The following is a 27,977-nucleotide window of genomic DNA, read 5'->3' on the forward strand; positions in this document are numbered from 1 at the left end:
TGTGTGTGAATTGTGATGCACAAAAGAATAAAAGGTCAAGTTCAGAGACATGATTCTGGACCTTTGCACTATACAACAGGGAGGTGAACCTTACCCCCACCTCACAATAGGACAAGCCAAGGTTATCCAAAAGAGTAAGCAGTGGTGGTTAGCTAGGGACAAGAGTGCAATGGAAGCATCATAAAGAGAAATGGGTATTACACTTTTCACCTTGTAACTGGTTTTGGCACTGGTCTCAGTAAACATTGCATTGAGGTGTCTGGGTTTTTCTTCCCCCTCTTCTGCAGAGACTCATCTGGACAAATGAGAAATGATGTAAGGGACCAACCAGAAAGTGGTAAGAACCTTTCTGACCCAGAATTAGTAGATAGGGATAGAGCCCTCTGAGGTATGATGATGCTTCCCTTGGACCAGGAACCCTAGAAGCCTTGAACCCATGACCTTTCTGATCCCTGACACTGGTAATCCTCCCAAGTAAATAGAGCGCAGTAGACCCTCCCCATAGAGATTGAGCTCTAGGCATACCAGAAGTTGTAGTAATACCTTACCTTTTGTTGTTCAGATCAGTCTTGTTACTCACCAACATGGTGATGACATCATCACCACTTTCTGCCCATAAATAATCTACCCACTAAGCTGTGTCCTTGAAAGAATTGATGTCTGTGATTGAAAGTGTTGCAGAAATTTGAAAGATTTAGTGGAGATTTGGAGAAAGTAATGTATCTGTCCTTCCTCTCTGCTAGTCTTACCAGCCTCCCTATTGTGTCCCTCAATCCCTTTTTCACATAAAACATGGCCTAACACCCACTTGTGATGTCATAGATAACCACTGCAATAGTTGAATCGTGAACGTAGCTAGGAATTGGGCTGCAAAAACGCTCCTGACCAACTGTGTCCCATAGCTGCAGCTAAACTTGCATAAAACAAGTGTTTAGAAAGAAGGTGGAGAAAGAAACTAGCCTTTTAAAGGCCAGAACTTAATAAAGGCAAAATAAAAAGAGTCAAGGAAACTGGATCCCTAAAAAGTGACTGCTATGGCCACAAACCAAGTGGCCTGCCATCCTAGGACAGGTCTAATCTCAATACATGGTTTTGATTAAGGAAGAGCAGCAGATTTAAGGATTCAAGGCCGCTTGGACTTTGCGTTCCAGTTGGAGATTAGATGAGGGCAGAGCAAAAGAAACAGCACAGGGTTTGGTAATTTGGGGAGGCTTAACATTTTTCTTTCCCTTCTTTATCCACAGATAATCTGGGGTGGTGCTACCCTACTCTGATGAATAGGCCTAAAGGGTTGAGGTGTAGGGTTATTGATATGAGAGTGAACACTCACTATTTGGTCCTGTACATGATCTTAGGAAGTCAATTCCAGTGGTTGCCTGCAAATGAGAGTCACACACTCACTCTGTACCACTCCTCTACACCCAATACCAGGCAATCTTAGAAGTGGAAGTGGAGAATGGCTCTTGAGAAGATTGTCCTGGCTCAACTTCTCAATGCTTACACTGGATAACTTCAAGAAGAGTCCCTGGGTGAGTCGGCCAAGGAAGGGGGCAAAAATGTACTGTGTGATGCCTTCCTTGGTGGTGGGCTCACCTGGCAGGTGCAGTCGAAGCTGTTGTACATGAAGTGGATGATGATCTTTGTCTTCCCCACTTTGAGGCATATAAGTAGGTTAGCCGTCACCCTGGGCAAGGAGGAAATTGATTCCCCAGAGAACCCCCTACTCCATTCCATACCGTCACACGTCCCTATCCCCAAGGCCCAACCCAGACACCCACCACTCTGCTCCCCCAGGAACACAACTTTGTATTTGTGTACAGACTGATCCTCGGGTCTGGTTTCCGGGTGGTTTCCAGGCTGAAGCTTTGCTGTGGGCCGCATGTGCGAAGGCATACAACACCAGCAGGCGAGCGGCACTCGCTGCCTGAGGTCACACGGTGGTCTCCGCTCAACCAAAGCTGGCCACCTTCGATGTAGCCCCAAGGCCTGGGCACACGGCCATGCCCCCTCAGGCCCTGCCTGCAGGCCTTGCAGCTCCCAGCAGCTGGGGCAGTGGGTGATCACTGATGGAGTGGTGGGGTGGTGGCGGGGATGGCCAGGGCGCAAAGGGAAAGTTGAAGGACCCACAGAGGGCGAGTGGCCATGCCAGAGGGAATTTGGGGGGTCACTTAGGGAAAAGCACCTGCTACAGAGTAATCTAATCACTGACAGGGAGAGAGGGCGCTTGTTCTTGTTAGTTCCATTACCCTCCAGGAGGCAGAAATAGCAAAGAGATCACCAGGCATGTCTGGACAAGCCAATTTATTAGAGCATTACAGAGCGGCTCCCACACAGAGGCACCAGAGCAAGGTGCTCAGCTCCCCTCATCTCCCTCTGCCGCCAAAGCCTCCTGGCTCTCCTCCTCGCCGGGCTCCTGACGAGTAAACTCCTCGATGACTATGTCCTCAGAGCTTGCGAAGCAGCAGAGGGGAATGGAGGGTTAGAACAACTTTCTGAGTGTCCTCCATGTTCACTCCTTTTCCTGATCCCAGAGAGGTGATCCCTTCCCTGCTTCCCAGCTGAGGTCCTCAGCCCCCTCTCAGTAGTCTCCCACCCCCAGCCCACCCCCATCAAGGACACTGGCTTGTTTCCCTTTGGTCCTTCCCCAATCTCCCAACACAAAAGTCCCCCATGATTGCTGGAGGGGAAATAAGAATGGAAGGTGGGAAAGAGGCTTGGGATTAAAGAGTGAAAGAGGGAAGAAGTAAGGGGCAGGGGGGTGGAATGAAAGATGAGGGGGAAGCATGCTTCCCAGAAGAGCAGGGGGTGGAGAGGGCAGGTGATGCAGAAAGGGAAAGGAGGGCATGTGAAAAACACTGAAGTATGACATGAGGCTAAACCATATGTTTCCACTGCACATGTGTTGAGAGCAATACTCCAGGGAAGCTTTTTTTTTTTTTTTGAGGAAGATTAGCCCTGAGCTAACTGCTGCCAGTCTTCCTCTTTTTGCTGAGGAAGACTGGCCCTGAGCTAACATCCGTACCCATCTTTCTCTACTTTATATGTGGGACGCCTACCACAGCATGGCTTGCCAAGTGGTGCCATGTCCACACCTGGGATCCGAACCTGCGAACCCCGGGCCGCCGAAGTGGAATGTGCGCACTTAACTGCTGCGCCACCGGCCGACCCCCAGGGAAGCTTTTTAACATTTCCCTCGTCATGAAATGGAGGGTGGCCATGGGGGAAGGGGGATGTGGCTTCCAGGCCTACATTTCCTTACCTAGCAGCCTCTGTAGCAAGCATGGAGAGGGAGGGAAAAATGGAGCTGAAGCTGATACGGAGCTCTTCAGTTCCCTGAAGAAATGTCTTGTTACTGTCCCCCCTCCCTTATTAACCTTCTCCCTCCCACACACACAATACACACACACACAACTTCCCCTGAAAACCTAGACACCCAACTGCCTATTGCTAGTCAATCTCTACTCAAACTGCCAGTCCCCACTTCATGAGATCAGAACTGCTTGGTCCCCAACCCTCAAAACTACCGTTCCTGTGAGCCCCACCTGGTCACTCACCTTGTGATGGCTTTGGATGCATCAGGATTAGGGGCAGCTCCACACCAACATCGCTGCGAGGATCCCAAGGTGGAGTTACGGGTCTCCATCTGAGTCCACTCCCTGAACCTCTCTCCCTCAGTTTTCCAGTCCTGGGATGCCCTCAGACTCTCCCTCCTCACTCTTTTGGTTTTTGGTCTCCTTATCTCCTCATCCTCCCCTTCCTGCCCCAGTCTCCCCTCCCCACAGTCTCTTACCTGGCCGTCAGGTCACCTAGGATGCTGAGGGTAGAATGACACCCTAAAATTAGCAGCTGGCAATGGAAAGTGGCAACCTAATTTTACTGGAGGTTGAGGGATTGTAAGGCCAACTCAGGCACAGAATGGGTTTCTGGAGGGGACGATGGCTTGCTCACTGAGCTCACAGGTTTGGGAACCTGGTCTGGGAGAAAGGGTGGGGAACAGCTTGACTGGGTCAGTACAACTGGGAGGAAAACAGAAGCGAGACAGATCCAGCCCCTGCCCAAACAGATCCTGAACCCTCACTCACCCTCCACAGGACACCATCAGGTTGACTCTGACTTTGTAGGATACTAGGATCCCCAGCAGCTCCTTGTCCATTCCAGGTCGAAGACTGAAGGTGGTAGTATTCATTGTTGTGTGTTGGGGGGGGGGGGGGGGGAGTAATTCATTCAGTCCCCCAGTCCCTTCCTGTGCATTTTTTGTCTTGTAACAGGTCTCCCAGGCTCTAATCTCTCCTACTCATTGGGACCACATTTCTCTTCCTAAAACCACTTTTACCTTGTCACTCTCTGCTCAAGAGCCTACCTCTCTGAATGTAACTAGTCTGATTGGCTTTCATGACTCTTAATAATCTGGCCCCACCTGGCCTCCCTAACTTTTTCTGCCCTAAGTCCCTAACACCTGGGATACAACCTCAGCAGAGCCTCTCTCCATGCCTCAGAACATGCCATGCAGATTCCCACCTTCTAGCCTTTGCCCATGCTGTGCTGCCAATCTAGAATGCTCTTTTCTTCCTCTGTTGATATCCAGATCCTACCCATTCTTCAAGATTCAGCTCATTCTATCTCTGCCAGGAAACTCTCTCCAGCTGTGCTGGCTTCTTTTAACTTCTATTGGCTTTATAATCTGAACCACATGTACTAACATTTAACTGTTAGATTGTATTTTCACTCCTCTTTGTTCCTCATCTAGGCCATAAATTGACTGAAGGCAGAGACTGTCATAAACTTCTTTGTATCTTCCCACGTTGCTTAGCATGGGAATGAGCATGTAACATGCTCAATAAAAAAACTCGCTGATTGAAAAGCAAGACACAGAAATCTGTATGATCTTGGGAAAGTCTCTTCATTGCTCTGGGATGCTGATCTTCTATCTATAAAATAATGCTGTTTGAATGATTTCTAAGAGTCTTTCTAGCGATAACAGTCTATAGTTACATGACTGATAAGGCATGGGGAGAGGTGGGGGAATTAACACTTGTCAGATGGTTTTTGGTGGGAGACATCTAACACTAGGACCTCTGAAGGCATAGGACCAAATGAATGACTTGATAGAATTCTATCAATTCCTATCATTCTCCTTTTTTGTCCTCCTTTTCCTCCATTTCTCATCTCCTAGTCCTCTACTCCATTTCTATCTATCTTCCCTAGAGAGTAGCTACTGTAGAGATTACAGAGTTAGAGCCAGATGCCATGTGATAGAATCCGTTCTCCCTCTGCCACTTGTTAGCTATGCAAGCTTAGACAAGTTCCTTCATCTCTCTGAGCCTCAGGGTCCTTAAGTGTAAAATGGAATAAGAACGCCTATCCACCCTACTTTAATAGGATTCTTATGAAGATAACATAGTACATGTGTAAGACCTTTGTGAACTGTGAAGTATTATACAACGTAAGGAATTTGTCCTCTCCACTTTTTCCTTTCTTGTTGCCTTTGACCTAAGCCTGCCATTGGTCCCATGGGTATTACTTAGCTTTCCGTTGGCCCTCAGGCCCAGAGGGATCTCTGAACACTAGCCTAGGGACATTTTAAAAAATAAGTAGGCTTCATTGAAGGTGAAGCCTTAGAACTATACATATAGCATGCAGAATGTGTTAGGGATAGAAAATGGAGGTTGGGAGTTACATTTGAGCTTACATCGTGCTGGAGGCCAGATTGGTATCACCATGCTTGAGTTTGCCATCCAGTGCCAGGCCCTGTTTCTGGCACTTGGCATCCAGGAGTGGGGTGACCGCAAAGCTCTTGGAGAAGCTGGAGTTGGCAGCTATAGTTTCCCTTTGAAAGGAGAAGAACTTAGGCTAGGCTTGCCAACTAAGGGTACCTTCATTCTCAAGAATATCTTGCATAAGTTCATGAATCTACTGGAGTATCCCAGAGAGCTGGCTTGTCTAACTGTGGAGAATGGAAGAATTCCCTCTGGTGGGAAATCCTTATGCCCCTTCCCTCTCTCAGCATTTTGATGATCCTCTTGTAGGTATTCTCCCTATAGTTCTCCTGGGCATCCCTCCCTTTCTCCATGTCAGCCCTCACCTTGACCTTCCTCAGTCCTGGGCTCTTACCCACTTCCTTCTTACCCCAATTCCTCCTCTGCCTCCAGCCCTCTTCCCATCACCCCACCCTTTGGTTCTCTGACCCCGGCCGCAGCGCCAGCTCACGTGAACTCCTGAGTGAACACAGTCTTGGTGTACTTGTCTAGTGAATACAGGACAACATCTGTGGTCTGGTCAACTGAACAGCCAGGAAAAGCACATGACGATAATCAGTCAGTAATCCTCAAGACCCCGACTCACTGCCCTCAGGAGTGACCTTATACATGGGCACACTATGCATGATGCACTAAAATGTGCTCATGGGCAAAGATACTTATATTGATAAGCCTGCATTGGAGGGAAAGCCTAGACGAATGCAGACTGGGTGAGTGGGGCAGAGTTTTGGAAAAAGACCTGTGGATTTGGGACCAGGTGCAGGAAATAGGAAAAGAGGTTCACCTGATATCTTGATTTTTTTGATGACCTTGTTGGTGCAGTTGTTGATAGAAACATTGACAGAGATGGGTTTGCCATGGTAGTGAACCTGAAGTAGGAGGAGAGGCCCATCACAAGGTTGGAATGAGAATGCCTGGGTCAAGACCTAGAATTGCTATTCCGTTAGTGCTATCGCCACCCTGGCTTACACCCTGTCTACCCAAGTAGGAAATCAGTGAAGAAAGGGTTTCAGAGGGGTTGCGGGGTAGGAGACAGGAAGTGGGGGTCACAAACCTCCCTGTCCATCCAGGCCTGGAGTTGTAGGGGCTGAGCTGACAGAAGGAAGCGGCGGACGGTCTGGGCTGAGGGGCCAGGGCCTGGCTCCAGGGGTGCAAACTGTATTTTCCGAATCACCAGCCTCACGGAGTCTCTGAGTAGAGGCCAAGGGGTTAGCTAGAAAGTCTCCTTTGGGACCCGCAGACCTTTCCCATGCCAACACCATAGCCCAGTCTTTGCTTGGGGAGTAAAGGGGGAGGAAGGCCTCCCTCATAGAACTCCTCTAGACCCTCAATGTAGGTATCTAGACCTACATTGACCTACGGGTCAGCAAACTATGGCTCACTGGCCAAATCTGGCCTGCTGCCTGTTCTTGTATGGCCCACAAGCTAAGAACAGTTATTCCATTTTTAAATGGTTGAAAAAAATCAAAGAAAATTAATATTTCATGACAGTTGGAAATTATATAAAATTCAAATTTCAGTGTCTGTAAATAAAGTTGTATTGGAACACAGCCCTGCTCATTCGTTTACGTTGTATCTGTGGCTGCTTTTGCACTACAATGGCAAAGTTGAGTAGTTGCAACAGAAACTATATGGCTCACAAAGCCTAAATATTTACTTTTTTGGCCCTTTACAGAAAAGTCTACTGACCCTTGCCCTAGAGCAAAGAAGAAAATTCAGAGGGGAATCAGAACTGGGCATCTGAGTTGGTAATGATGGTGCTATGGAGGTTAGAAGTAGCGCCACTTCTGTCCTGAGAACAAGAGCTGTTTCCTGGTCCAGGCTGGAGGCAGGGATTTTGGAAAGGACCAAGGAGAATACCTCTTGGAGATTTTCTCCTCCAGGTTTTCAGCACAGAAACTTTTCACTTCAAAGTCAATCCCACAGGCCTGCAAAGGGGCAGAGACAAAGAGAACTCATTTCCAACACTACCCCTCCCTTCCTCATGGGCATGTAAGGAAATACCTGACCTCATCCCTTAGCTGTCTATTTCTTCAGTCTTGTCCACTTGTCCCTCTGTCCCTCCTCCCAGCACTAACCATCTGTCCAACTTTCTCAGAACCCAGACCTCACCTTTCCTGTATCTTCAGGATCTGGCTGCAGTGTCACCGAACAAGGCAGGTTGACAGCCATCTAGAGATGAGAAAGAGGTCAGCCAACAGAAGAAATAGGGACAGTTTTCCCCTATTCTCCTGCTTTAGCTTCCTCTCTTAATTTTCCCTGGAAACCTTGCCCAGGACTTGGGGTCAGTACCTGCAGAGTAAAGGGGTAAGCATTTTCCCCCAGCTTGTGCAGCAGTCGCTCCTGTAGGACTGTGAGAGGCCCCTGGGGGCTGGAGGGCTCAGGGGGGACCACTTGCTGGACCTGTACATACAGATCCTTGCGGAATGTCAAACCAATCACATCCAAGTCATCATGGCCATAGCGAAAGGCACAAGTCAACATAACGAACACTGCAGGCAAAGGAGACAGAGGGGAGACAAAGGAGTCAGGCCTGAAGGGAAAAGGAGGTCTTAAATGGCTCATAGGAAGACACGGAGAGACAATGTAATATGATAGAAACAGTACGGCCATAAAGAAAAGAATTAATACATTTGACTACAGCAAAATTTAGAACTTCTTTACATTAAGAGTCTTTACAAACAATGAAACAAGTACACACCTGGGAGAAAATATTTGCAACACATACAACAGACAAAAGGTTAGCATTTGTAATTATAAACAACTCCCACAAGTCAATAATAAAAATAAAAATATCTCAATATAAAAGTGTGCAAAGATAGGCTCTTCGCAGAAGTGCAAAATGGAATGGCCAATAAGATATGAAAACATGTCCAGTCTCCTAAGTAATCAGATAAATGCAAATTAAAACCACAATGAGATAACATTTCACACCCATCAGATTGTCAAAAATTTTAAAGTCTGACCATACTGTGTCGGTGAAGATCTGTAGCAATAGGAGTTGATTACGCATTGCTATTGGGAGCATGTATTACTACAACCACTTTGAAAAACTGGCAGTATCTAGTAAAACTGAATCTGCTCATATCTTATGACCTAAGGAGAATTTAGAGGAATTCTTGCTCATGTTTACAAGGAGTTAGATATGAGAATGTCCATTGCATGAATGTTTGTCATGGCATAAAATTGGAAGTAATTTAAATATCTATCAATGGGAAAATAGGTAATACAGTTGTGGTATATTCATATAGTGGAATACTAAACTGAGTTTAAAATAAATAAACTAGAATTCCATGTATCAACATGGTTAAGTCTCAAAAACTATTGAGTAAAAAAAGCTAGCTGCAGGATGATATGCACAATCTGATACTGTGTATATAAAGTTTAAAAGCATATAGAACAATACCAGAGTTGCTCACAGACATATCGATATGGAGTAGAAGTATAGAAACATCGTGAGAATAATAAACGCCAAATTCAGGCTAGTGGTTACCTGGGTGGAGGCAAGGAGAGAAGGAGGTGGGAGGGAGGAAGAGGAATGGGATTAGGGAAGGATGCATGGAGTCTTCAGTTTGTTGCTGTAATTCTTTTTAAAGCTAGGTGGTGGGTAGAGGGTATTCATTACGTAATTCTCTAGGGTCAGAATCCCTGGGCTTGACTATGACTTGTACAAATCCCTTCAGTTCTCTGAGCCTCAGTTATTTCACCTGTCAATAATAGGACTGCACTAAGAGCTCTACATATGTTATTTAGACCTGCCACCAATCCTCTGAAGTATTATTATCTCCACTTTACAGGTAGAGAAAATGAGCTCAGAGCAGTTAAGTGACGGCCCAGGATTTCAACCCAGGCCTGTCTCACTCCAAGGCCCAGACTCATGCAGGCCCAACTTAACTCATGGGACGGTTGTGAGGAGTTGATGTATAAGAAATCCTTTTGGAAATTGTAAAATAATTATAAATGTAGATGATGATGATGATAATTGTGGGAGTATTGGCAGAAATGAAACAGTTATAATTGAATGCATACTTTGCAGCTGGTACCTAAGATTAGGGGCAGATGGAAAGCCTCTTTAATGCCCTCATGGAGTGTGGCATGGGGCACAGAGGGATACCTGTCCAAGGACAGAGTGACAGATCAAGGGAAGGAAAGATGTCGAACAGGGATGGAGCATCTTATTTCTATCAGGAGCCCTTTTAAAAGATCTTCTTTAAAGAAAAGAAAAGAAAAGTTTTCTGTAAAGAAAAGAAGACTACCAACAGGCACCCACTAGTAGAAAGCAACTTATTTTAGTATTTTTAAGAGATCAAAATATTGAACAACCATATTGTCTGCTTTTAAAATTAAGAACAATAAAAATTAATCTATATTCAAAAGATACAACAAAGACTGAAAGTGTGATAATGGTAGTGTTTATAAGGACTGGGGCAATGGGCAGCCTCATACATCGCAGGAGAGGGAGTTAATTGGTACATTTTGGAGGGCAATTTGGCAATGGAAAGCTTTAAAAATGTGGGAATGCCCTTTGGCCATTCATTCCTTTTCTAGGCATTTAGTCTAAAGAAATAATTGGACAGGTGTGAAAAGATATATATACAAGTGTGTGCTTTACAGAGTTCTTTGTAAGAGCACAAAATGTCCAACAATTGAAGATTGGCTAAAGACGTTATAGCACACCCATACAATATAGTACTAGGCAACTTAAAAATTCATAGATTTTTATATGTTGACATAAATGAAAAAGAAGATTAGAAAAAATTATGTATAGTATAGCATTTTTAATAAAAATATAGAATTTTTGCACAGAAAATATGAATAAATATGAACTAAAATATTATTAGTGAGTATCTCTGAGTGATAGGATTGCAGTCTCTCCTTCATCTGTACTTTCTAATTTTTCTATAGTGAAGACAAACTTAACAATTTTCAAAAGATAAAAGAAATAAATTCACCTTGGTTCTCAATTACGACCAATTAAAGTGGGAGAAGGGATAGAGAAAGAAAATGAAAAGGAAAAGGACAAAGGAAAGGAAAAGACAGAAAAGATGAGAAGGAGAGGAAAAGAGGTGGCTGGAAGGAAGCAGGGGGAGGGAGGAAATGAAAGAAATGAGGACTAAGACAGGAAAAGATCAGGAGGGGTGAGGCAGAAGAGTATGGAGTAACCTCTGAGGTGAGGGTGTTAATCGGATGAGTTGTTCTTGGCACATCTTGCAGTTGGCATGTGGGGAGGGTATCACCACCTCCCCCAAGATCTTATTGGCTCTCTGGCAGTTTAGAATCATCCTTTTTTGTGCTAGGAAATAGCTTGTTTTAATTTTTTTAATTCAATATCTATTCTAAAGTATTAATTTATATTTGTGTTTATTATGCAAATAATACTTATTAATTGTTTGAAAATCAGAAAATATAAACCAAAAGATAAATCCATGCTCCACCATTATACATCATATTCCAGAGATAACTGCTATTAATATCTATTGTGTTTGCTTCCCAGCTTTGTTTGTTTCTATAAACCTAAGGCCACCTTAGGCCTTTTATGACTTCTCTCTCATTGCCTTTTTGAAATTAAACTTTTTATTTTGTTTATTTTTATTTTTCTGTGTGTGAGGAAGATTGGCCCTGTGCTAACATCTGTTGCCAATCTTCCTCTTTTTACTTGAGGAAGATTGTCACTGAGCTAACACTTGTGCCAGTCTTCCTCTATTTTATGTGGGACACTGCCACAGCATGGCTCAATGAGCGGTGCTAGGTCTGCACCCAGGATCTGAGCCTGCAAACCCTGGGCCGCCGAAGCAGAGCATGTGAACTTAACCACTATGCCATTGGGCCAGCCCTAAACTTTTTATTTTGAGATCATCATAGATTCACATGCAGTTGTAAGAAATAATACCAAGAGATTTCAGATAGATTTTTGTTATACAACACTTCATTCACGCAACCACATATACTGCCCTACAACCGGCCGTTATCACTCAATGGTATAGCGTAAGTGTATTTTACATGAGTAAATCCACTTCGATAGAAAAATAAGTTTCTTTATAAAAGTAACAAAACATATAAAAGAGCTAAGGAATAAATTTAAGAAATATTTGCAACTCGAATGGTAATACAAAACTCTACTAAAGGACATCAGAGTGGGATTAAAGGGAAAAACGTATCTTATTCCTGGATCAACATGCATTTTTTAAACTAAAGATTTCTTTCTGTAGGTTATTCTGAAGATTTTGTAGGGATGTGAAAAAATTATTTAGGTTTTAGCAATACAGAGTAATTGAGAGTCTTAAATAAGTTGTGTAATTTACTGTCTTGGGGCCGGCCCAGTGGCTCAGCGGTTAAGTGCGCACATTCCACTTTGGCAGCCCCGGGTTCGCCAGTTCAAGTCCTGGGTGCAGACATGGCACTGCTTGGCAAGCCATGCTGTGGTAGGCGTCCCACATATAAAATAGAGGAAGACGGGCACAGATGTTAGCTCAGGGCCAGTCCTCCTCAGCAAAAATGAAAAAAAAAAAAGAGGAGGATTGGCAGATGTTAGCTCAGGGCTAGTCTTCCTAAAAAGAATACAAAAAAAATTTACTGGCTATACCCCAAATTTCCTCTGATATTGAAAACTGGCTGGACTCCTTAGCCACACTGTGTATTCTGAGAGATTAAGGCGATTTTATTCCACAATATCGAAAGGTTACATCTGGACTAGTATTTATCAGTTTGTTTTGAGCCTTTTTCAGTTCAAAACCAATTTTCAATCTAATTGGATCACAGAGTAAAAATTAAAAGGAAAAAAAAGCAGTGAAAAATGTTTCAGTGTAATCTTGATCTAAAGAACTGTGGCCAGAGTAAAGTCTCTTGCTGTTACTTGCTGTAGTTATTGTTTTTTCTGTGTGGGTTTTTATTTTTTTCTGTTTTACAGAAAAGATAAGGGGTTTCCCTACACAAAAGGAGAGTTGGAAAGACATATACCAGAGGTTGGAAAATGGCTGCCTGAGGGTCACATTTAGCCTATGGAAAAATAAAGTTTTTTGATCTATCCAAGCATTTAAAAATCTTTTAATTAGTTGCCAACATTTGAAAATCAGGAAATTTGCATAAAAATATGGATTTCTGGTGGAGTGGATCTTTCCATAGGTAGTCTAAGCCCATGTTCAGATAACAGCAAAGCAAAAATTTTAGAAAGAAACTATTTTAATTTCAGCACACATGTAAATTTTGTGTAATTTTGAAAAATAAAATTTTATTTGTGCGTTAGAAATATGCCTATTTTGAATATTATTTGGAGAAGGGGCATCATAATCTTTTCAGACTTTGGGCTTCTAAAGATCTCCTTCTGACCTTCATTTCCAGTTCCTCTTTAAGGATCAGAAAATGTGGCCACACTGGGCTGGAACTCACAGTTCTTAGCCCCCACCAGATAGGCATTCACAGTTCCCACCACTTTTTGGTTTTCTTATACCCCTCTGGTCCACTCGTCCAGTCCACTCATTCAGGTTACTTGTCTGGCATCTGTGATGTTTCAGTTTGGGGTCCTTGGCACATACCAAGACCAACAGGGACTTTTACTTACTCTTTCGGCCTTTTAAGTAATCAGGGTCAACCAGGACTACACCATCTGTGGAGAGAGGGAGAGATGGCAGGCACCCTGGTCAGGAAAAGTTCTCAGACCATGAGACAGAAGTTGATCCCCGAAATGGTTCCTCCCATTTTCCCCTTAAATTGGCTTCCTCTTCTGCATGGTCCTTTCTTGGCTTTCTTTCACTCCTTCTCTCCCATTCCCTTCCCCTCAGGCTCTTTCGTTTTTTGGACTCACTGACCAATGGGTTCCACTGTGTCCACATGATCCACGAAGTCCCGTTTCCCCAGGTAGATGGAAAGCTGTTGTGGAACAACCTCCCATGTTATTTTCATAATCATCTTTGAATGGATCCCTTTGAATCCCCCAACCCAAACCCCTGAGACCTTGAAGGATATACCCACCTATCCCTTTTACCCTCTTATTTGCCCAGCTGGGCCAAGTTCTCTCACCTTCCCATTGGAGCAGGTCTTCTTAAACACTCTATGAGGAGAAAATCAGAAAAAGGATAGGGAGAGGGATTGGGAGAGAAGGGAACAGGAGAGGAAGGGAGAGGAAAGAAAGGTAAGTGAAGAGAAAAGGAAATACTCCTGGGATTAGGAGAAGAGGTCCAAGGAGCACGAAATGGCGCAAAGGTAGAGAGAATTGGGGTAGAGTCCAAGCCACAAGTTGCAGAGAGGTTGGAAATCCCTCTACCCTAAAGGCAATTACATGAGTTTGGGTAGGCGACAAGTCACAGAATCAGAGAATTAGAAGTTCTTACTTACTTGGAGGTGTTGGCCATGGAGTTGATGTTGAGCCTTTTCTGGAAAGAGGGAAAGAAGGAGGAAGGCTCAGTCATTTAGTCTTTATTCTCCTTACCCGACTCTGGTATACCACCCAGACACACCTAGTGAGGTGCAACCTTTCCTCCTTAGATAGATACCTCACCACCATCAAGTGACTCTTATTCTCCCTCCTGCCAAGGTTACTTATTCAGCCATACTCTCACCCATCCTGGACATGGGGAAAAACACTCCTTATTTCTTACAAATTGTTGACTAACCATACTGTCTATTCTCCAGAAAGGGCTGGGCTTCCTGGAATAGCTGGGGCACTCTTGAGAGCCTTCAGAGAGAAGGAACTTGTCTAGAAAGGGGCTGGAGAGAGGTCTCCATCCAGAAAAGTGTGAGGAAAATTGGACTGGATGAGGCTGGACATGATCTGGCACACAGAAGGCACCAAGACGTGTTTGTGAGATACAAGAATGAATGGATGAAAAATGGATTCTGTCTGCTTTTGCTCCTGCAATGGATTCTGAGCCTGAGTTCAAATCACAGTGGCCTTAATCCTCAGCTAAGGAAGAAAGGTGTGGGAGAGAAGGGGTTGGTGCCTTCATGCTCTTGGTTGTTGGTGGCAGAAATCTCTATGAAGGTTGAAAGCCTTCTTTGAACCCATTCATCACCTCCCTAGATTTGCCCATCCTTATCCCCATCCATGTCCCCAGGTGCTAGGCCTTGGAGTAGGGACCCTTAGAGAGAGGAAGATGTCTCTCTAGTGTTTCTCTTTGATGCATATTAGGTTTGGCCAAAGGAGTGAGCTTAGGGGAGCTTCCAGAGGTCTCTTGCAGGGTGTCTCAGCCTGAGTGCCTGCCAGCTAGCTTGTCAGGAAAGGTGCCCCTCAAGTGCTCCTTGATATATTAAGGGGGGGGAAGGGATAGTGCTAAGGGAAAGGGATATGGGACCTAGTATGGGCTGGAAATAGAGGACTTTGGACTATTACCTGGGGAGAGAGATGAAGCTCACATACGTCTCCAGCTCTGGTTGCTATGCTCACCTCCCCAGCTTCTTATACTCAAGGTCCTCTGAGTGTTTAGATTGGTGGGGGTCAGGGGAGAAGAATAGGGTTCTGACAGCGGGGGGCGGGGGGGGGCATAAAACACTGTTTTATAAATAGCTCAGGTGCCAAGAGTTTGGAAAGCAGATTAGTGGCTAAAAGATTAGTAGCTAAAAGATTAGAAGGCTCTTGCTGCTGGGACAGGGTGGGGGTAGGGAGTTGAATCTGATGGTGTTAAAATCAGGGGAGCTTGAGAAGGGAAACTACAGGGTTTTGGCCTTGTGAGGCTTTGAACCTGAGCACTGGGATCAAAGGGGAGTCAAAGACATTAGAGGAAAAGCATGATGAGGGCTAGAAATAGGAGAGCTCAAAGTTTAGGCCTTTGTGATTCTGAAAGGAGAGCCTTGTGTCACACTTATCTTTCTATATCTCTTGATCAGCCATTACAGGCCACACAAAAGCCAAGGGTATGGGAAAGAGTACCCCTTCCCCAGCCCCCCACCGCTTGGGACTTGGGACTCTTGAAGCTTGATGTTTAGAAACTCTGATTATCCCAGCTTAGGTGCACAGCAGGAGTAAATCTCCTGAATGGGGGTGGGGTGGGGAATGGGAGGCTGAGTGTATTGAGCTGTGTGCACATGTCTGTGAGCCTTGAACTTCTCTTGTTGGAGAGGAAAGTAACAAAGGATTCTTGGCCCAGGGGCACGTTCTCCTGGCAAGATATTGTATGTGGAGGGATTAGGCGATTGACATCTGTATCACCCCCACCTAGAGTAAACCCTACCCCCAGCTCTCTTGACTCTCTCCAATCCCTGAAACTAAGTCCGTGCTATAGGCTCTAAGCAGCTTCCCTTGCCTCATATGACCGCTCATGGAATTAGAGATATTTCTGTCCTACAGCTGCCAAGACCCCCACAATGGCAGCAACAAAAGTAATCTTCCTTTCTTGGCTGTCCTTCCCATAGGGCCCAGCCCCAGGCCCAGGCTTCACAGACATGGAGAATGTAGAGACAGAACCTCCAAGCTCTGGGGATACAGGACCCTTCCCCCTCTCACCTCCCCGTTGAGCTGGCTCATCTGTAGTATCTATCCGTAGACGCAGCCCTCACCCTTTGCAACAGGTGTCCATTTCTCAGAGGATGCCTATGGCTGTGGCTAAGAGGGCTGGGCCTTCCCTGCCTCCCGCTCCACACTGTGGGTACTGGAAGGCTGTCCTGTATTCCCTTTGCACAGCTACCTATGTTAGCTTTTGCCATTCCTTGCCAGTATGCACCCCAGGGCCTTGTCATTTAGTTGCTGTAACTCTCTTCTTAGGGATTTTCAGGGAAAGCTAGAGGCCCAGACTGCAGGGACCATAGTGGGATTGAAACTAATGCTGGACAGACAGGAAAGAGTCATATACTTGCCAAGTTTGGTGTCTGTGGGGAATGTGAAAAGTCAGAATGAATGTACCTTTGGACTAGCCCTCAGCTCATTTTTGTCTTTAGACCCACACTTGAGGCTTATCTCCTCTTTCAACTCAGGTCCATGGTCCTCTAGCAGAAAGAAAGTAGATCTAGTAGGTCAATTAATTCATTATTATGATTGAACTGAAATCATTCTCTCTTTTCCAGGAGTATGTGCATTTCTTGACTAAAATATAATTCACAAACAATAAAATGCATAAATCTTAATTGCACAGCTTGATGAATTTTTACCTCCTGTGGTAGGCTGAATAATGGCCCCAAAGATATCAGGTCCTAATCCCTGGAACCTATGAATGTTGCCTTATCTGGCAAAGGGGACTTTGCAGATGTGATTGAATTAAGGATCTTGAGATGGGAAGATTATTTTGGATCATCTGAGTGGGCTCTAAATGTAATCACTAGTCTCTTTGTAAGAGGGAAGCAGAGGGAGATTTGACTACAGAGATAGAGGGCAATATGAGGACTGAAGCAAGATGCTGTGCTGCTGGCTTTGAAGATGGAGGAAGGGGCCGCAGTCAAGGAATGCAGCTCTAGAAGCTGGAAAAGACAGGAACACAGCTTCTCCCCTAGTCTCTCGTGGTTGCAAGGTGGCTGTTGCAGTTCAGGCGCAGCCCTGCTGAGATCTTGATTTTGGCCCTGGGAAACTGATTTTGAACTTCTGACCTTCAGAACTGTAAGAGAATAAGTGTACTGTTTTAAGCCACCAATTTTTCACAGCAGCAACAGGAAACTAATACGCCTATATATACACACATATAACTGCCACCCAGATCAAGATATAGACCATTTCCATTGCCCCAGAAAATTTCTTGTGTCCCTTTCACTTAGTAGTCTCCCAAAGAGAGCTGTCATCATAGTTTCATTTTGAGCAAGAGTATTTGCATTTTATGAGGAGACAAGAGTGAGAAGGCAAAGGAATGCATCTCTAATTATGGAGCTTCTGGCCCCTATGATAGACTGATGGGAGAGGTATTTTCAGGTCCCTACCCACCCTCACTCTGCATCCCCAATCATATTCCCAACCAGGACTTCCAGTTAGGAAGTGATTATCAGCTCTCTGAGTGAGGAAGGGGTTGGTTATTCATTAAGGTGTTATAGCAGATAGGATTGTTTATCAACTCAATAGCCAACTCCCCCTTCCTTCTTGTGGGCAAAATCCCCTTTTTTTAGGTAGTCCACCCTCCTCCACATAGTTCTCTGCTCCTCTAAGCTAGTCATGGTCATTTCATCCCTCTTTCCAGTGACTAGTTTAGTTATAGGCATGATGAAATTTAGGCCACTGAGATGTGAGGGGAAGTATGCTAGGAAGATTCTGGGAAAGGTTTCCTGAGTAATAAAAATAAACACACAGGAAGAGAGGCCTTCCTCTCCTACCGTTGAATATGACCATGTTTGGATGCAGTGCCTGAACTGCAACAGCCAGCTTGTGATCATGAGAGTTGCTAAACAAGATGCTGAGGGTTGCAGATCAGAAAGATGGAAAGAATCAGGATTTTTTTAATGACGTTGAATCGTTGAATTAGCCAGCTCCAAAGCTGCCCATTACTGGACTTGGATGCAAGATAATAAGTTTCCTTATTTTTCTGTCAGCTGAATTGGAATTTTCTGTCATTGCAACTGAAGCATACCAGCAGACTTAAGTGGAATCTGGACGACAGCGCTGGCTCGGTGAGGGAGGATGGGAAGGAGACAGATGAATCAAATGGTAGAAACAGAAGCTTCCCACGCTGTCCTAGGTGCTGGACACAGCAGTCCTGGTCTCTGCGCTAAAGCTGTTAACAGCCTTGCTGGAGACGAAGAACAGACATTTAGAAAGACTAAACGGACCGCTACAGAAAAGACACCCGGACAAGGCTAACTTGGGTGCAGTTATATGGAGCCAGTCACTTTCTCATGATTTTACTCGTAAGTTTGGATTATCTAGAGTTTCCCGTTACTGCTTCTTTCCATCAAGGCTGAGTGACTGTCTTGTTCCACTCCACACTGCACCTTATTCTTAGCAGGTGACCTCATTTTTTCACTTCCTAAAGAAAACTCAAGCAATTGGGGTGAATTTCCTAACCTCTAACACCCTCCAAATTCACCTATATTTTAATTCCTAATGCCAAAGAGGATGATAACTGCCAGACACTATGCATTACACGCATTGCCTCATTTTCTCCTCACCACAAGATAGGTGCTAGTATCCGCATTCTACATTTGAGAAGATGGAGGTTCGGGAAGACTTATCCACAGTAATATAGCTGGTAGATGACGGAGCCAGAGTTAAACTCTAGGTCTGTCTGACTCCAAAGCCTGCATTTTCCTCACCATTTCACTTACCTTCCCTCCCTCATTTCTTTCTTTCCCTCCCCCTTTCCTTCCTCCCTTCCTTCTCCCTCCCTCTCCTTCGTTGCCCCTCCCTCAACTCAGAGAAAGAGATTAGAAACCATGCCTTTCCTCCTTTTCCTTCTTTAGGCCCCAAGGAAATAGCAAACATTGCAGAGAAACTGTCATCAAGACATTTATGAATATTAGATGTGAGGAGCCAAGAGGGAGAGGACTGGAAAGACTGGAGGAGTAGGGGAACGGAAGGGTATCAGCAACAATGGTATCCATACATCTTATTTATCTCTGTCAGGGGGAAGAAGGCAAGAAACTTTGCCTGACATACTAAATTCTATATGTCAATGAGATACCCAAGTGGATATGTCCTACAGCAAACAATATATGCAGGGCTTAGATTATAGATGTGGGAATTATTCAATTCAACAAACTATAACTGAATCATTCATTCACTCAACAAGCATGTATTGCACACCTACTATGTGCAAGGTATCTGTTTTCTTAACTCTGAATTGAAAGGCAATTTTTTGGACAACGAGACATACAATTTGGAAAAAAAAGTACCTGCAACATATGTAATCATAACTTTACCTGGAAGACTGTGGGAAAGAGGTTAAGCCAGGTGCCTGTCCTCAAGGAGCGCTGGGTCTGCTGTAGGGGTGGGAAGATCAGGAGGAGATGGACAGAAATACAAATGAGTAGAATTCTAGGCAGTTTGTGATATGTGCCATAATCTCAGTAGAAATCAATTGTGATAAGACTGTGAGAGAGAAATTTTGATTAGCGAGAGACCTGTATGCTAGAGTCTCATTGGTCATTATAATTATTCATAACTTCTAAGTTAAATCATGAAAGATGTTGAGAGAGAGTAAGAGAAATGGTGGAGTCCGGGAAAAGGGGGAGATTGGGGAGAGGGAAGGAGAGAAGAGGGGAGGGAAGGAAAGGAGAGAGGAAAAGAGGCTCTAGGATTAAGCCCTGGGGAAGGGTCACGTTTGGTGGAAGGAGCCAGGGAAAGAGTCAGAGGGGACATCCAGAGGAATAGGAGAACCAGAGTAATGCAAAGTCCCAGAAATGAAAGTGGGGAAGAGTTTCGCAGAAGAGAGTGAGTCTGGTCTGCAGCGTTTCATAAGGCACAAATCATTCCTTTTGGCCCGTGGGGGCGTTAGTAGTCGGGTTGAGGAATGTTGGGCGAGGTCTTTTCCTGAAGTAGCCGCTGGGGGGCAGTGGTGGCAGCAGCAGTGTCCGGGGACCAGCAGAAACCTAGCAGAGCTAAGCCAGTTTGAAGCAGTAGGAGCAGGAAGCTGGCTCAGACTGGGGCATCTCTAGTGTATGGATGGAATGTCCCCGTGGGTGTATGCTAAGCCTCAAATCATGCTTGTCCTCCTCTGAAGAGGCCAGCTTCATCCCTGGAACCAAAGTGATAGTACAAAATACCTTGTAGATTAGCAACATCGTATGGTTTTTACAAAGTGTTTTCACACCTACTAACCAGTTCAATATTCAGGAAACCCTAAAGATGGTATTATTATCCCCATTTCACTGGTGAGAAAACTAAGTTACAAAGAGGTGTCCAGGGTCGCACAACTAATACGTGGGAGAATAAGGATTTGAATTCAAGTCTGCCTGGCTCCAAACACCTGGACCTTCTATGTAATATCACAGCAGTCAGCTGTCTAGAACTCAGGCTACGACTGCTTCCTCCATGCCTACCTTCTGTGTGCCCCTCACCCTGCCACAGAGCAAGGATCTCCATTCTAGAGCCTCCTTTGAAGGCCTCCCTCCTCCTCTCACTCTCAGGATCCAACTGGGCAACATTTTCAGGACCTGAAGGTCAGGTTCAAAGTTCCCATTGCTTCCCAGCTCCCTTCAGAGTGGATTCTGCTCCAGCCTGCTCCTCCTCCCCGAGAGCACCACTCACCTCATGCTTCGCGTCCTCCAGGCCCAGAGCTTACCTCCTGTGCCTAAGACCTCATGATCACGGAGCCTTAGTTAGCCCCAGGAGTCCCAGGCCCAGAGCTCCTGACAATTTGGTGTTCCCCGGCATTCAGCTCTCGAACATGTAGGCTTGCTCTCTGCATTTTCTCTGCTGTACTCAGACAGGGGCTCCTGGAGTAATAGAGAGGGATGAGCAGTAGTGTGTAGGAAGGGGTGGAATCTGTAAGGGAAGCATGCTGGCTAGCATCCTTGGGGAGGAGTGAACTGCCTCCTCGCCATCTCCTCTTGTGTGTGTAATAGGCATGTTAAATTTGACAGGCTGAAAAACGAACTCTCAGTCTTTCCCCAAACCTGCTCCTCTCGCAGCCTTCCCCATCTCTGTCAACAGTAAGTCCATTTTTCCAGTTGCTCAGGCCAGAAGTCTTGGAGTCATTGTTGACACCTCTCTTTCTCTCATACCCCACATCGGTAAATCTTGTCTCCACTTTCACAATCTAGCCAGAATCTCACAACTTCTCACCACTTCCACCACCTTGGTCTAAGCTACCATCATCTCTATTGGCAGTAGCCTCCAAACTGGTCTTCCTCCCACACCCCCAGCCCTGCAGTCTATTCTCAACGTAAAGCTAGGCAGTGATCCTTCTCAAATGTAAATCAGATTCTGACACTTTCTTGTAAACTCCCAATGGTTTCCCATTCATTGAAAGTAAAAGCCAAGGAGTCCTCACAATGGCTTCCAAGGACCTTCATGATCTGGTCCCCACCAAACTCTCTATGTTTCCTCTTCCTCACAACCACCTGGTCTTTATTCAACAGTCCCCCTAATATTTAAAACAGCACCCTTCTTTATTCCCCTTGTCCTTCCTTCTCTATTCCCCCTTCCTCCTTTATTTTTCTCTATAACAACGATCACAATCTGTATATTTTACTTGTTAATTTTATTATCTTTTCCCTCCCACTAGTATGCAAGCTCCAGCAGAGTAGGGATTTTTGTCTGTTTTGTTCACTACTAGTGAACTATCAGTGCCTTGAACTTGATAAAGCACATAGTAGGCTCTCAGGAAATATTTCTTTATCCTTCCTGGACTATGGCCAGGGGCTTAGAAAGGCAGCTAAGCATAGCAATTAGGACATGGATGCCTGGTTTAAAGGCACACCTGCCTGTGTTCAAACCTTGACCGTACCACTAATTAGCAAACTACTTAAACTCTCTGTGCCTTAGTTTTCTCATCAACAAAGTAGGGACAATATCTTCTTCATAGAGAGCCTGTGGGGCCGTTAATAAGTATAAAGCACTTAGAACTATGCCTTGCACATAGTGCTGTATAAGCATTTGTTATAATTATATGCACATGGAGTTAAGATTTACATCAGTAGTTCAGATTTTCTAAAATTTTTCAATGTTATCTTGCACTTGCCCATGTTAGTATTCATTTCCCACGCTTCTGCACACTTGCACAGATTTGTACAAACTTCCTATAGTTTTAGTTATCTCCAGTGGCCTGGCTCTTCATCTGTAAACTCAGACATTTCCTTGTATATTCCCTCCTACAGTCATTTAGAAGCTGTTAAATAGTAATCTCGCTGGGCCGCAGTTTCGCAATCTGTACAGTGAGTGGGTTGGACTAGAAGATCTCAATGAGCCTTTCTAGCTCTGACAATCTCCCAGGACAGGAGGAGGGATAGGCCCCACCCCTAACCCCGCCCCCTTGGATATGCCCTTTGGTTGCCAAAGGGAAGGGTGACAGTCAGCTGGGCTCAGCTTCAAGGGGACCAGGTAGGAGACGTGCCAAGTTTCTTAGGTATGGGTGGCGATGGGTTTCCTGGGCTAGACCAGGCTGGGGGAAGATGTCAGAGGTAACTGTAGTATGGAGACACAGGGATGAGGGTGAGAGGAGAGATGAAGTCACCATGTGGAGAGATGCCCTATTCACAGGGACACAGCTGTTGTGATGAGCTAGGAGATAATTTGGGTCTGGGTGTCTTCCCACATTGGACAGTCCTGGTAAGTCTCCACCCCCTTCAGCTAGCCAAGCTCTGAAGGACAGAGTCAGCTGCAGAATGAGAACAACCCAAATCCGCTGACTGCCCTCCTGAGCCCCAGCACTGCCTACTGCCCACCACTCCCCGGGCTGAACCAAGAGAGCTTGGGCAGGGGCCAGGCTGGCCTGGGTTGCACCTGAATGCACTCCTCTCAGCTCCTCTAATGCTTCGAACACTGCCCTCCCCATTCTCTACTTTTTTTGCCCCGGGAAGGGGCTTGGGGGAGGGCAGGGAAATCCAGTCACCCTCACTTCTGCCCTTTCCACCTTTAGGGGGACCATGGCCAATGCAGAGTCCTCGTCGCCCACAGCCCTAGGCCTGACCACAGATCCTGGCACAAGTGAGGTGGAGCTGGACTGCCAGTTTGATGAGGAGTTCAAGTTCATCCTGCTGCCTGTAAGCTACGCAGTTGTCTTTGTGCTGGGCCTAGGCCTCAATGCCCCTACCCTCTGGCTCTTCCTCTTTCGCCTCCGACCCTGGGATGCAACGGCCACCTACATGTTCCACCTGGCCTTGTCAGACACTTTCTATGTGCTGTCGCTGCCCACCCTCATCTACTATTATGCAGCCCGCAACCACTGGCCCTTTGGCCCTGGGCTCTGCAAGTTCATCCGCTTTCTCTTCTATTGGAACCTCTACTGCAGCATCCTTTTCCTCACCTGCATCAGTGTACACCGCTACCTGGGCATCTGCCACCCGCTGCAGGCACTACGCTGGGGCTGTTCACACTTTGCAAGCCTTCTTTGCCTGGCAGTTTGGTTGGTCGTAGCCAGCTGCCTTGTACCCAACCTGTTCTTTGTCACAACCAGCACCAAGGGGGACACCATCCTGTGCCATGACACCACTCGGCCTGAGGAATTTGACCACTATGTGTACTTCAGCTCAGCAATCATGGGGCTGCTCTTTGGCGTGCCCTGCCTGGTCACTCTTGTCTGCTATGGGCTCATGGCCCGGCGCCTGTATCGGCCCTTGCCAGGGGCTGCCCAGTCATCTTCTCGTCTGCGTTCTCTCCGCACCATTGCTGTGGCGCTGACTGTCTTTGCTGTCTGCTTTGTGCCTTTCCACATCACCCGCACCATTTATTACATGGCAAGGCTGTTGGAAGCTGACTGCCAGGTGCTGAACATTGTCAACGTGGTCTACAAAGTGACTCGGCCCCTGGCCAGTGCCAACAGCTGCCTGGATCCTGTGCTCTACCTGCTCACTGGGAACAAGTATCGACGTCAGCTCTGGCAGCTCTGCAGTCGTGGCGGCCCCCGGCCCCCCATGGCTGCCTCCTCCCTGGCACTGGTGTCCCTGCCTGAGGATAGCAGCTGCAGGTGGACAGCCACCCCCTAGGACGGAGGGTGCCCTACCCCTAGGGCAGGTACATTGTAACACTGGAAGCCAGGAAGTGAGAGAAAAGGGGGTGAGTGCAGGGTAGAGGCGACGGAACCTAATAGTGGCATGTGATGATATGGCTGCTTCCTCCTCTTTTCCAGGCCCTGGAGAGAGGCCCTCACCCTGAGGGTTAGAGGAAGCCAGGGAAGTCATGTGTGATGCCCATAAACCCTTCAGCTGGCCTCTCCTTTTTAGCCAAAGTGGGTAGCAGCCGCTCTTCCTCCTCTACTTCTTTCTCTTTGTTTCTGTCCTCTTCCTGGGGCCATTTGTCCTGTTTCTTGATCCTATAAGCCTTCCTGGAAATCTTCCCCAGTCCTCCTTCCCCCTCCCTTTTCCTGCACATCCTTGTGTAGCATGTGTTCCTCCAGACCAGAGCATTCAACTGGAGGGGTGGAGAAGCTGAAGTAATCTCAGGATTGGCCTGGCTTATCTGCTGGTGATAGTCAGAGTCAGGAAGTGGGGGCAACAGTATATCACAGATGCCAAGGATGTGACATATGTAGCAACCACACCCACTTCCTAGTTTCCCCTCAAAGACAGGATAGCCTTGCCTACCAAGGTGCTAAAATAGGGCACAATCCCAGACAGCCTGCATGTCAGGGTCCCCACATGCAGCTGGAGGCATGGCACTGTTGAACTGGTGTATAGCCACGAGGTAGAGAGGGAGCCCTGCGTCATACCATGGGGCGGGGGGACCCTGAGGAGCCCCAGGGGGTGGGGCCCAAGCTGATAGCCTTTGGACCAGAAATGGGGATGGACCTCCTTTATGATATTTGCTGAGAGCATATTTAACAGCTCTCATACTTAATGAAAGGAAGAGGGGATGGCTCAGAATGAGAGGGAGGAGCTCTTGTGTCTATGGCTGTAAGTTCTGGCACGAAGGGGTGGAGCAGGTTTGTGCAGTGGTTGGGGTGGTGACAGGGATCGATGCCCAGAGCTGACTCTGCACTGGCCTCTCCCCTTTCTCTAGCTTCTGCCCTAGATACGTGATAAATCTGTAACCAGCTGTTGCAGATCAAGCTTTAGGATTTCAAGGCCAGGGCAGGGAACTGGAACTGGACGGCTCCCCTCAGAGTCTCCCATCCAGTCACTTCCCACCAGCGTGGACTTAGTGCTTATGGGCTTATGGGAGTTGATGGCGGGGGGTGGGGTGGGGGCGGCAGAGTATGGAACTTGGGGAGCTAACCTCCAAGCCTTGGGAAATAAGAGTTTCTGAGCTGGCATTTGTGAGAAGGGTGGGCTTACACTTCTAGGCACCCCCTCTGAAATCACCTTCTAGCGCATTGGTCTCCTGAGTCTTCAGCCTTCCCTTTTTTTTGCCCTACCCTCGCTACCCTTGCTGACCTGTCTCTGATCTCTTACTTGCCTATTTGCTGCTAAGGGGTCTCTCTGGAGAGGAAGGTTGGGACTGGTCTGCAGGAAAAAAATGACTTCAATGCCCTAAGTGCCTCTTTGCATTCTTTTAAGTGCTCCCTCTTCCTCCCTGGATATCCAGAACCTGTCTGTTACCCAGGACCCCTTCTGTTAGGAGTAAATGAACTGACCTTCTTCTTAGTCTCCCAATCTCATGGCCACTGCCTAGACTGTTACATACCCTGTTCCTCATCTGCACTCTCTCCCGTTTATTTCTGTGATCGCAGCCTCCTTGCCTATCATCTCTCCTACCCATCAGTCCCACCCAGTAAAGCTGCTCTCTCCATCACAACTGACCCAGCCTCCTCCCTTTCTCAAGTCCACTTAGCTTTTTTATGCTTAATTGAGACTAACTGGCCAGACTTTGTGGTCTGCTACTTTAGGGCTGCCTTCTCTCACATTCTCACTTTAATTAAATGCCTTGACTTTCACCTTAGGCCAATCTTCTTCTGTCTCCTAGGACTGGAGAAGATAGCAGATGAAGCCAGAGCACAAGGCTGGCTTGACCCACTGAAACTTCATGTCTTTGAACTTCATCTAAGCCCCCATTCCTCTTAGCTTGCTGACTTCCTAGTGAACATTCCAGAGCAACTGTTTCCTGTCTTTTCTACCTTCTCAAGGCCCCAACTTCATCCTACCCTATGACCCCTTAAGAGTTACCTTGCCTCCTGCAAAACTGAGATCTAATACCTCAACTTCTCTCTGCTTCATTCACGTTAACTCTACTTCTATATCCATCTTGTCTTTCTCCCTTTCTTCCCTCCAGTCCCAGAATAAGAGGTGGCCCTCTTTCTAGTTCCTTTGTTTATCCCTCTTCATCATTTTCAGTCTCTTCCATAACTGATTTCATCCCATCTGTAAAAAAAAAAAAAACAACTAAACAAAAATAAAGTGTTACCACTATTACCTTGACCCTGCTATCTCTTCTAGCTACCCTTCTATTCATCTTATTCATTTCATTGTCACATTTCTAGAAAGAGTACCATAAACCTCATTTCCTCACCAGAGTCACCCCCTTAACTCTCTAAATCTGGTTTCCTTCCTACACTTTTCTGTACCTATAACACAAATTACCTCATAAGGAAGACCTTTAATGGTCTTTTCTCTACCTTCATCCTCTTTGACTTCTCTACTTCACTTGACCCCGTTGCACGTCCTCTTTAAAATCTTTTATAAAAACATTAAAAAATTCCACTATGACAATATCAAAGGAAATTTTGAAATAAAATATTCATCTATACTTCTAAACCCTAGACAATTGCTTTCATTTTTCCATGTTCTGTGCTTTTTCAATTTGTATTATATATATATATATTTTACATAAGTGTAATCATAGTGTATGTATATCTTAAAATTCTGCTCTTAAGAAACTTTTTATTGTAAATACTCTCCTTGTGCTACAGTCTTTCATGTTTATCATTTCAGTGGCTGCATAAAATTACATTTTTGTAGGCTATATTTTATTTGACTATTCCCCTATTATTGGGCATTTAGATAACTCCCAATTTTTCTGTGCTTTGAACATCTTAATGCGTATGGCTTTTTTCCTCTTTGTAGTTCTGTTCGTAGGACAAGTCTCCTGGAGTGGGATTACCAGATCAGAGCATGAACATTTTTATGGATCTTGATTTCCAAAAGGACTGCATAAATTTTCAGCGCCACAATAATACATGAGTGTTCCAGTTCCCTTGCAGCTCTAGCTTGGACTTTATAAAAATCTTTTTGGATGGCTTAAACAGTATTCATCAATTTCATTTCCTTGATACTCATGGGATTAAACACTTTCCCATAGGCTTACTATTTGCATATCCTCTTGTGTGAACTATCTGTTCATATCCTTCTCCAACTGACATCTTAGTGGTTTTCTTATATATCTAAACATATTCTTTTTTTTTTTTTCTGCTTTATCTCCCTAAATCCTCCCGGCACATAGTTGTATATCTTAGTTGCACGTCCTTGTAGTTGTGTCATGTGGGACGCCGCCTCAACGTGGCCTGACGAGCAGTGCCATGTCTGCGCCTCGGACCCGAACCAGCGAAACCCTGGGCCGCTGCAGTGGAGCACGTGGACTTAACTGCTCAGCCACGGGGCCGGCCCTAAACATATTCTTAATGTATTTAACATACATGTTAACCCTTTGTCATATTTGACATAAATATTTCTTCCATTTATTGTAACACTTTTAATTTTAGTTCCCTATTTTATTCCCTTGCTTTAAAATTTCTCTCCTCCTACTTTTCTCTCTCTTATTACTTCCTCTCTCTTTGCTGGCTTCTCTTT

General features: G+C 45.6%; 3 protein-coding genes across 6 annotated transcripts; 1 reads left to right on the plus strand and 2 right to left on the minus strand.

The window, feature by feature from the left end:
• Positions 1-90: 90 nt before the first annotated feature.
• RAB41 (RAB41, member RAS oncogene family) lies at positions 91-1,993 on the minus strand. The gene is given in 7 exon segments (XM_046673115.1): positions 91-295; positions 549-660; positions 809-908; positions 1,325-1,349; positions 1,351-1,376; positions 1,594-1,652; positions 1,779-1,993. Coding segments are annotated over 7 exon segments (642 nt in total). The 5' UTR covers positions 1,894-1,993.
• On the plus strand, positions 216-27,682 carry P2RY4 (pyrimidinergic receptor P2Y4). 2 transcript variants are annotated; one of them, XR_006890291.1, is made up of 4 exons: positions 216-337; positions 1,432-1,529; positions 23,177-24,312; positions 27,255-27,682. XR_006890291.1 is itself a non-coding variant. In XM_046673114.1 (3 exons), exon 3 carries the CDS (start codon positions 23,184-23,186, stop codon positions 24,240-24,242), a length of 1,059 nt encoding a protein of 352 aa, XP_046529070.1. In that variant the 5' UTR covers positions 216-337; positions 1,432-1,529; positions 23,177-23,183; the 3' UTR covers positions 24,243-27,682. The 2 variants fall into 2 exon arrangements, 1 of the variants encoding a protein (XP_046529070.1); XM_046673114.1 differs by having other exon boundaries at positions 23,177-27,682.
• On the minus strand, positions 2,087-21,049 carry ARR3 (arrestin 3). 3 transcript variants are annotated; one of them, XM_046673111.1, is made up of 19 exons: positions 20,879-21,049; positions 19,518-19,577; positions 18,230-18,388; positions 14,088-14,125; positions 13,773-13,803; positions 13,562-13,622; positions 13,315-13,359; positions 8,049-8,248; positions 7,869-7,928; positions 7,617-7,684; positions 6,811-6,946; positions 6,541-6,625; positions 6,208-6,280; positions 5,690-5,827; positions 4,083-4,166; positions 3,791-3,814; positions 3,555-3,607; positions 3,260-3,269; positions 2,087-2,450 (listed from the first exon to the last, which is right to left on the minus strand). In XM_046673111.1, exons 4-19 carry the CDS (start codon positions 14,102-14,104, stop codon positions 2,354-2,356), a joined length of 1,182 nt encoding a protein of 393 aa, XP_046529067.1. In that variant the 5' UTR covers positions 14,105-14,125; positions 18,230-18,388; positions 19,518-19,577; positions 20,879-21,049; the 3' UTR covers positions 2,087-2,353. The 3 variants fall into 3 exon arrangements, with proteins under 3 accessions (XP_046529067.1, XP_046529069.1, XP_046529068.1); XM_046673112.1 differs by lacking the exon at positions 13,773-13,803 and having other exon boundaries at positions 2,092-2,450; XM_046673113.1 differs by lacking the exons at positions 13,562-13,622; positions 13,773-13,803 and having other exon boundaries at positions 2,091-2,450.
• Positions 27,683-27,977: the final 295 nt, after the last annotated feature.

This window comes from Equus quagga, chromosome 10 (genome assembly GCF_021613505.1).
Source record: "Equus quagga isolate Etosha38 chromosome 10, UCLA_HA_Equagga_1.0, whole genome shotgun sequence".
Classification (NCBI taxonomy): domain Eukaryota; kingdom Metazoa; phylum Chordata; class Mammalia; order Perissodactyla; family Equidae; genus Equus; species Equus quagga.

Bases quoted from the DNA above. Each gene is read 5' to 3' on its own strand.
- ARR3 (XM_046673111.1), bottom strand. The intron at 13,623-13,772 runs GTGAGAGAACTT...GTTCCACAACAG, and splicing joins AGACCTGCTCCAATGGGAAG to CTTTCCATCTACCTGGGGAA. The intron at 13,360-13,561 runs GTCAGTGAGTCC...CTCTCTCCACAG, and splicing joins GGACACAGTGGAACCCATTG to ATGGTGTAGTCCTGGTTGAC.
- P2RY4 (XM_046673114.1), top strand. From the start codon at position 23,184: ATGGCCAATGCAGAGTCCTCGTCGCCCACAGCCCTAGGCCTGACCACA.